The following is a 9,225-nucleotide window of genomic DNA, read 5'->3' on the forward strand; positions in this document are numbered from 1 at the left end:
CGGGCCCATCTTCCATATTGGGACCGGGGAATCAGGTTGCAATGATACAATTACTCCCCTGAAAGAATGCTCCAGCAGCTGGTTCCCCGCTGAGCAGTTTTTTGTCACCTGTAATCAGTAACTATAGTCAGGTATTGGAAACATCCAGACCCTAAAATTAACTTGACAGACAGGATAACTGTGTCCAGTGAACTGACAGGGGTGACATACACGACGTAGGATAAATCAATTGTGTGGTATCACTATGCCCTGACAGACACATACTGTAACATCATTTATCACAGTTAGAGTGGAAATTAAAATTGATGGTCTTAGATAGTATTTCTGTAGTACTGGTTGGTATCCCTTGAGATACATCAGTGCTTTATTTATATTGCACCAAGTGTACCGCATATTGAATGGACAGAGCTTTGAAAGAAGTTCCTATATGTCAAAATATGCCACTATGCTGTTTTGGTTCTCTCAGTACGAAAAAGATACATTTCAGCAAAAAAGGTACATTTACATGCATGGGTAGTTCATGTGTTCAAAGTTACACCTGAAGATAAATTTCTCATCGGGTTTGGAGTTACATGTCTATTCAAGAAGAGACACACCATTTTCCCATAAGAGACATTTCCTCAAAACTTTATTGGAGTACTGAAAAACATTTCCAAGGACACAAGGTCCAGGACAGAGGTCACGACCTCAGTGGCCTTTGTGAAATACAAGTCTGATTTTGATATGCCTACACTGTGACAGCAGAAATCAAATGCAAGCGCAACCCTGCTCGATTAGGCTTTTTTTCCAGACACTGCGAGACAAGCGCATGCATGGTGTCAACGTTTTTTTCTATTCCCCACAGAATTACACTGCAGGCAGGCTTGAGAGGGAGGCTAAGATTGCAAGGTCTACTTCATTATCTTGTAGGTTACACATTGAGCCCAGCGTGTGTGGAGGCCTTGAGCAAAATAAATAACATAAAAACCCAGACTGGCAACTGATATGCTCAGGACCACAAACATGTACATGTATGTATGTGACTCTCTTGTGTTTGCGCCAACCACATCAACAAGGGAAGACTCGATGTAATTGTTGTTGAACAACATCCCAAAAATCCCCAAGCATGCTTACTTCAGCACCATGCCACCCTTGGATCTGGTGGAGATACATTGACAGTGGCAGTCTAAACATCTTCATTAACCATATCAATTCTTTCCACAGGACAGTTAAGTTCACTTCAGCAGAATATTCCCTCCATTAGGCCAACTTTCTTGATGTCAGCACTTGGAAGGAGAACAACCTGGTGACTACTGACCTGTATTCCAAGCCCACAGATACCCATCAGTATCTTCACTCGTCCAGCTGTCACCCTAGACATTGTAAGACTGGTATTGCATACAGCCAAGCATTCAGGTCGAGACACATTTGTTCTAATGATTCAGATTTCTCCCGTCATACACAGGAACTGAAGAGGCATTTGATTGCAAGGGGGCACAGCTATCACCAGGTTCAACGCTCTATCAATAGGGCCTGCTCCGTCCCTAGAAGTCTTGCACTCAAGGAGAAGACCCCATGAAGAAACAATCCCAGGGTTCCCTTGGTTATCACTTTCTATCCTCGTCTTCCTCCCCTCCGCAAAATAATCAACCACAATCATCATATCCTCCACACTTCAGACCGCCTAGCCACTGCCGTCCTAGACACCCCTCTTGTGGCCTACAGGTGTCCCCGCAACCTACAGGACCTTGTCATGTGGGCAGAGGTGCCCCCTTTGGATACCCTTCCCCCCACAAAGCAAGGCACGTTTCAAGTGTAATTCTAACAGATGTGTTGTTTGCCAGAACCATGTCCTGGAATCAGATACATTCTCTGGACACTCCTCCAGTACCACCCACAGAACTAAAGGCACTATCACTTGTAGCTCTTCTAATGTCATATATCTTATCTCTTGCAGGGTGTGCAGTGTTCAGTATGTTGGAGAGACTAAGAACACTCTCAAGAAGCATTTCTATGGCCACAGACCTATGGTCAACACCAAACGACTAGATACCCCTGTAGGCCACCACTTCAACCTTCCTAACCATTCTATGTCTGACATGATCTTACAGGGCACAGAATCACTTGGGTACCATAAAGATGCTGTTTGCTTCAACAGGGAGAAGCTTTGGATCAAACGCCTTCGCACGATACAACTCCATGGCCTGAACATCCAAGGACAAAACTACTAATTAACCCTCTTTTCTTTCCCTCTCTTCTGTCGGCAGATTATACCCCCCCTTGGGGTCCAGTTCCATCCATTGTATTTTTTCTTTGATCTCTTCCCCCCTTTCATTCCTTTGTTGTTTAACCATGGCTTTCATGCACTCCCCTTTATCCTTTGCCCCTGCTTTATCCAGCCTGCAGCTTTCTTGACCTTTCCTTGTGTCCTCTTGCATTCATCCATGCTTGGTTGATTCTCTGTTTGCTAGTTTGTCCTGTCCACTTGTCATTTTGCCTTTGAGAAAGATTCTGCTGGGACTAAAACGTTATGCCCTCCATATTTTGAGATTGATGTTGAACAAATTTTCGTTTTCTCAATGTTGATTTTCTACACATTCAGTACCGAATAAACCCATGAATATATGTGTTGTGTCTGTAAAAATCCTTCACATGGTGAGCTCCATCATTCAGGTGCATATAAACTTCATATCAATATGGTTCCACTCTTTTGTTATATGATTCTACATGTAGGTTGTCTACCATATGAATCTACGTTGTTTATAATTACCAGTATGAATTAAACAGTTTTGAAAACAGGACAGTTTCCAGATCAATTGGAAGTTGATATGCACCAAAATGACAAAGCTCGCCATGTGAAAGGTGTTTGCAGATCACATCAAATATACAGGTTTAATTTTTCCTTAGAGGTTTGTTATGTCGTAACCTTGGGTTTGGCCTTTCACTGACCATTTGCTTAACATAACAGTGAGGGCCCTTTAATTCAAGATGGCAAAGGCAATATGGGCCTCGACAATTTCATGTACATATCTTGACAGTGTTGATCATCTTTCAGCATTCAATCAATGTGTCCCACACATCTCACTCTCTTGTTTAATGCACATTCATACATATCTAAAGATGACCATCTGGCATTGACACGTATCACTGGTTAGGTATCAGTACATGTAGGGTACACAATACATATACTTTGTGAGATTTCAATACATAGCCAGCACTGAAATCCACCGACTGGTGGAATACGTCTATATGATCTGAGTAAACAGGGCACACATGGAAACACAAATTTCCATCTGATGAAATTTACCGCACGTGACTCACAGAATCTGCAAAAATGATTTAGACACAAATTACAATTTGAAAGTTCAAAACTTGACCATCCATGTATGTTTTTATGGTGGTCAGCAGTCAAAAGGGGGCTTGCTTTTGCCATCAAAGCGGAAAACACGCTGTACATGAAGTACACAGAAGGAAAAATATGGTACATTTATTTATATGCTTAGAGCACTAGAAACTAGTCATATTAAACCCTTGGTATTTGTGTAGGAACTAATCACCATTCTCCTGATTTCTCAAACTCACTAAACTGCTAGGTCAACCAGTTGATCACAAAAGTCAGGTGCATGGCATGTCATGTAAGTGTGAAAAATCATATTTTTCAACCCAGAGGACTAAAGACTGTTAGGGTAAAATAACCACAATGTGTCACTGTGAGAAATACAAGTCACATCAAAATAGCTTGAGGAAAGACAACTACAGACATCACATGACATCCTGTCCACAAGATTGGTCTGGAAGTGTTTACTAAGCAATATTATCTGATCATACAAGGGTAAGGAGTGAATTCCATATAGACACCTAAACAGCTACGACTTACAAGACTGGTCTGAATAAATGTGTTTTCTAAGTAAATACAGAAACAAAGAAACAATTCAATTTGTTAATTTGTAACATGAGAGGGAAAAAGTTCCATATACGGACAACACTAATTTTCCCTTAAAATGTTATAACCACCATCAGAAAGGGATAAGTGATACTTGGCTGAGAAAATTCTGAAACATAAACTTAGAAAACAGGTTTTTCAGACAAGTCTCATTGGTTTGTGCACAGGGGCATCAAGTGTTGTCCGTATTAAACTCTTTCCCATGAGACTTAACCTGCATAAAAATGTTAATATCATACTAAAAGTTCCAGAAAGAAGCTTGGTAAAACGATAAGATTAAGAAGAAAATAAAGAAACAAATGCAGATGATTCATTCACAACTCGTAATGAAACTCTGAGAAAAATGGCAGAATGGTATGGAATAATTTGATTACAGAGTAACAAGCAGTGGTTATGGTGGTAAAACAGTCGACAGTGGTAAGGACTCAGTACATGTTTCAGGGTAAGTGGCGAAAAAACCCATATGGAGTTTTACTGTCAAACATCCCCGACGCGCAAAAGCAGGTGCAACGACGCCACTCGCAAGGGAAGGGCCTGCTAGTGCTAATGTCACCAACTCACCGGTCAATCATCAGCGATGTATCGCCCATCCACGGGATCAGATGTTCCCCGCGATCGATTGCCAAGGCGCGCTCGTCATCACGGAAGAGCTTACACTGGTAGCCAACCACGCAGATCTCCTCCAGCTCCTCCTCGCGGGACTTCTGGGCCTCCATCTTCTTCGTGTCTACCAGATGGGCCCGCTTGGTCTTCATTTTCTTGCTTATTTGCGCCATTTTTATGGCTCCCTTTTCGACTCGTGTTACGTTAGGTTGTTGTCCATTGCGAACATTTTGCATAATAACGTTGGTGTCATCGCGTGGTGGTCTGATACCCTGCAGACGTGCGTTTGTGCACAAGTAAACGAAATTTCTTGTAAATTACAGACGGGTACCCATTGCGCTGTATTCACAAATGCGTTTCACTGACGTGGATTACGGTTGGATGCCATGTCACAGCGGAATACAATGATACGGAACCCGACTGCACGGAAAAATGCCGCGGTCCTTCTAAACGGCGCCCCCACTGCACACAAAAAAGTTTTCCTTGATCTCGAAAAAAAAATCTTTTGACACAAGCCTAATTGATAGTCATTTTGTTTAATAAATCACAGCATTAACTTGATCCCTAATGACGAATTTCACTACTTTCAGAGGCGACTAGCGGAAAGAAAATAATCATTTAGATTTCCTAATTTTAAATTGCTGTAATCCTCCCCAATAGCGCAGAAGGCACAAATAAGAGGCGGGGCATGGAAAAGGAAGGAGGGGGCAAATATCCTTCTAATGAGGGGCGAGGTTTGAAGGTACACCACACCATTAAGAAATGACATGCAGATGTACATTGGAGCAAATATCAAAGCAATTTATTTTCCAAAGATGACATTTCCACCACTTCTTTAGAAACCCTATTTTCTCATTTTTTTTCACTGCATAAGTGAAAATCACACCCTCTTCCTTCGTTTTGGCTCTGTGCATATTCATTTCCAAAATAGGTCAATTAGTACAAATAAGTAAAATTCCAGTTCTGTAAAACTAGTGGCCTTCCAATTACATGAACATAAAAGTCCAGTTATGTAAAGTTCACTAAAGCCATGAAATAGACTAAACATGCCAGAATTACATTCAGTTATTTGTACTTGGCTATGCAAGGTTGCTCCAGAAAAATGCAGGCGGGGGGGGTTCTCAAGAAGAGCACTGTAATCTTCAAGGAATTTTCCCTCATTTTAACTGCACATTCCCTTTCTCGTTCACATTTCTCAATTTCCTCCAGTAGAAAAAAAAATGATCAAGAACATGTGACATAATCCAAATGTCTTCATTTAAAAACAGTCTGTAGCCATTATTGCTCTTCGCTCAAAAAGTCAAAAGAATAACAGTCTGGTGCCCTCTGCCTCCAGTGGAATATAAGTATCTCTTGCCTTCTGGTAACTATATGAAGATGGTTATAGCTTTAATTTAAGAGCCAGCACATGGCAAAATTATGGCAATTTAATATCCCCCCAATTTATGGGTTAACAATTTGGCTGATGATAATGTCCATTTGAAGCTGCTATTTCTGTTGTTGTGGGATGAGGGTGGAAGAGGTTGAAGGTCAATAGGTCAACAACTGAGAAGGGAGGAGCGGAGAACTGATGGCACTACTGGCATTGATGATGGACGTTTTATCCCTGCAGGTAACCCCTGGGAGAAAATGACAAAACAAGTTGATTGCAATTCATATCTACATTGCTGTTTGTCTGACAATGTTCTTTATCCGCCCCAAGCTGAAGTGCACCCCCAATCGGCAAAAGAAAGACAGGTGGTTACAAGCAGGTTCTTGCACCCATTCTGCATGTACGCAAAGACCATACATGCCGGAATAAATTAGTTACGCTTACTCAGCACGCTTCATGTCAAACGTGTATATACTTGCGCGTCTCATGGCACGTCTATGCAGTGAGTACCAAAAAATGCCCTCTTTTGTTCCCACTCGGAGCGGATCATCTATTGAACACTTTGTTCTCTGACCTAGGTCTGCCTTTTACTAAATCTGCACCTTAACGTCAACAGTTGCATTGCAAAACAGCACACAGAAAAAGAGTCGAGTGAGGAAACGAAGCATCTGGTGACATTCTTCGCTTTGATCAGTTAAATGATCTATCCTGTCCTGCTTGTCCTGAGTACTCACCTATGTTTTAACCATTGGGGTGTCTTTGGGATACCCTGTTTGCCATTTTGGAACCGATTCTTCTGTTAGGCACTTGCATGTGAATGCGTGACACTTATCCACTTAGGCATCCCAATTTTTCAAGACAAGGCAAATATGGACAGCCAATTTTTAAATGCTACCTAAATCTCTGATAAAGGGACTACCCAGAAACGGTCCATTCCAGCTGAGACCACTGGAAACACTTATTTTTCCAAACTAGAGGCACTCCGAGTTGCAACGGAGCATATAGATAGGAACCAAATGTTCAAACTTTCAAGCTGCTGCAAAAGGATGTTCAAAGAAAATTGCGACAGGAGGGACTGGGAGTGGGTTCCACTTACGGTAGTTTCATCCTCATGAAGACCCGGCACATGAAGAAGGAGACGAGGATGCAGACGAAGCTGACAAAGAGGAGGAGAAACCGGTTGAGCTTGGGCATCATGGGGGTGTTGGACTTGTCCAGGATAACGAAGCCCAGGCCTCCAATGGTGAAGAGGAAGCTGGAGGCCAAACCTTCCATGATGTACTGGCCATTGACTCGGTATGGCATGAACGCCACCTAGGTAATTGGGAAGATATTTAACCAACTTTTGCACACCTGCCAACACTGAAAAGTTGGAGATCGAAACACCCATTATTGGCACCCATAACAAAGCAAGTGGTTTACACAATCTGTCTACATCGATAGAGATGTAATACCTTTGTGTAACAACTGCAATTTTCACATAGCAAACAGTGCCCTCTTGTTTTGCAAACAGCACCTTCTTTACAAATAGCGCCCTCTTTTGCAGGGACTTTTTTATTTCTTAAGTTTTTTCCTTTTGACAGAAATTGGAATGTTTTTAGGACTTTAAAAAGTAAAAAATCGGAACAGTTTCGATGAAATCGGAACAGTTGGAGGGTACGTTCTTGCTACCACTTCTATTCTTCATCCCATACAGAAAAATTTGACAACTGGTTTGGCACCAATTTTGGATGGATACAGGCCTGGGCAGCCTCCCTACTTGCACTTTCATCGGGTTTGATGTCCCAGGTTCACTGAGAGAATGTGGCATTGGTTGATCGCAATATTAGACAGGAAGAGGGAGTTTCAGGGAGTTTCCTGGGATTTGGCTCAAGAGTCCACTCATTGTATTTGAAAAACAGGTAAATTGACCAACTATAGTTGGGCCCGTCCCAACTAGAATGCTACAGTTGGGCCGGCCCAACTACAGCAGAGAGGTCCTGTGTGCACGATGTGCCCAGCATGTGCCAAAGTCATATTGTTTACAAATGTCATGTCACTGGTCATAGGGCTAGATGAACAGATGAAGTGCCACATTTTATATGAATTGTGTCAAGCGTGAGACACATTGACTTGGATAATGTTGAGACATTTTCCACAGACATTGGTCAACAATAGTTGGGCCAGCCCAACTGCAGAACAACAGTTGGGACTGTCCCAACTATAGTTGGGACTTATGCTATAGTTGGGACGAAACATTTATAAGCTCTTTGGAGAAACACAATCTGTACATTTGCCACTCAGAGAATATGAAGGATAACTACAGATATTTAAAAAAAAAAAGAAATACATCTGTAATTCATACAACTTACAGGTCTTTGGTGGCCATTTTCGTCTGTCGTTGAGCCAACACTTGGCGGCTCCACAATGACATCATAAATAAGACCTGTGCAGTTCAGGAAACAAGTATGATTATCAACCTCCACTCTAGTAACGTCCATCAAGTCCACAGGATGTTTCATTTATTTAATATCATTTGTATCCAACATAGTTATTGAAATACATTGAAATTTGTTGTGGTTTTGAGAACGTTAAAAACTTGATAATTAAAATATATAAATACAAAAAATAATATACGACACTACAAAAATTTACACCAAAATTACAGAAAGTGTGGAGCTGCATTAACTTAACTGCAAAACACATCATCCATAGCATGCATGGGCGTATTTAGTCATTTCAACAGAGCATTAATCATGTTGATGGAATTCGGGATACAAGGCACTTGTGAACAACATTTGACATGGATGATGTTTGAGTTGAGCTGCCTCCACCAGGTAAAATTGTGAGAAAAAAATGTCGACAAAATTTCGCTATGGCAGGAGGACTTTATTTATACCCTGGATGTTAGTCGCAATGCAATGTTGACGACGTCCACTGGGCTAAAGCAAAGTAATGTCATGCAGACCTAGCCTGCCTTCTCGTAATCTTGTGCTTGTCAATGTCATCAATGTCAGGTTGTGAATGCGAGTTGTTTTTAAAACTCTGATATTAAAACTCACCCCCTGTGACAAGAAAATACGAACTAAGGACGACAAAGTAAACAGTCATTGCTGAAGGTGCGTGTAGCCATGTTGGCCACTTCAGTTTCACGTTTGGACACTCCAAAACTGAAAAAGGAATAGCATACAACTGCTCCATCTTCGCACCTCTTCACAGGATACTGTACTTTCCTCGCAGAAGCGCTTTCCAGGGTTTTACTACCTTGTTCCTTGACGCTCGCTCCACATGTATAAGAGTACCACATAAATAGCAGGCGCTCCGCACGTATTTCTATCGCAAGCAACTC

At 41.7% G+C, this 9,225-nt stretch overlaps 2 protein-coding genes and 1 pseudogene across 2 annotated transcripts in view; 1 reads left to right on the top strand and 2 right to left on the bottom strand.

Moving 5' to 3' along the window:
- sfswap (splicing factor SWAP) overlaps positions 1-4,793 on the bottom strand; it is a 53,756-nt gene extending 48,963 nt beyond the window's left edge. The window contains exon 1 of the mRNA XM_087141218.1: positions 4,484-4,793. Within this exon, the coding sequence (XP_086997344.1) occupies positions 4,484-4,761 (278 nt within the window). The 5' untranslated portion in view covers positions 4,762-4,793. The remainder of the gene's footprint in view (positions 1-4,483) is intronic.
- On the top strand, positions 1,106-2,210 carry LOC147798222 (uncharacterized; annotated as a pseudogene).
- A 514-nt stretch (positions 4,794-5,307) lies between the features above and the next one.
- ostc (oligosaccharyltransferase complex non-catalytic subunit) lies at positions 5,308-9,146 on the bottom strand. The gene is made up of 4 exons (XM_022245471.2): positions 8,939-9,146; positions 8,249-8,322; positions 6,994-7,211; positions 5,308-6,144 (listed from the first exon to the last, which is right to left on the bottom strand). Exons 1-4 carry the CDS (start codon positions 9,075-9,077, stop codon positions 6,126-6,128), a joined length of 450 nt encoding a protein of 149 aa, XP_022101163.1. The 5' UTR covers positions 9,078-9,146; the 3' UTR covers positions 5,308-6,125.
- Positions 9,147-9,225: the final 79 nt, after the last annotated feature.

This window comes from Acanthaster planci, linkage group LG09, assembly GCF_054643075.1.
Source record: "Acanthaster planci isolate LZ-2023a linkage group LG09, COTS_SCS, whole genome shotgun sequence".
Taxonomy (NCBI): Eukaryota; Metazoa; Echinodermata; class Asteroidea; order Valvatida; family Acanthasteridae; genus Acanthaster; species Acanthaster planci.

Coding starts and splice junctions, on each gene's coding strand:
- ostc (XM_022245471.2), bottom strand. CDS start 9,077: ATGGAGCAGTTGTATGCTATTCCTTTTTCAGTTTTGGAGTGTCCAAAC. Junction 8,323..8,938: donor GTATTTTCTTGTCACAGGGG/GTGAGTTTTAAT, acceptor TGAACTGCACAG/GTCTTATTTATGATGTCATT. Junction 7,212..8,248: donor AAAATGGCCACCAAAGACCT/GTAAGTTGTATG, acceptor CCAATTACCTAG/GTGGCGTTCATGCCATACCG.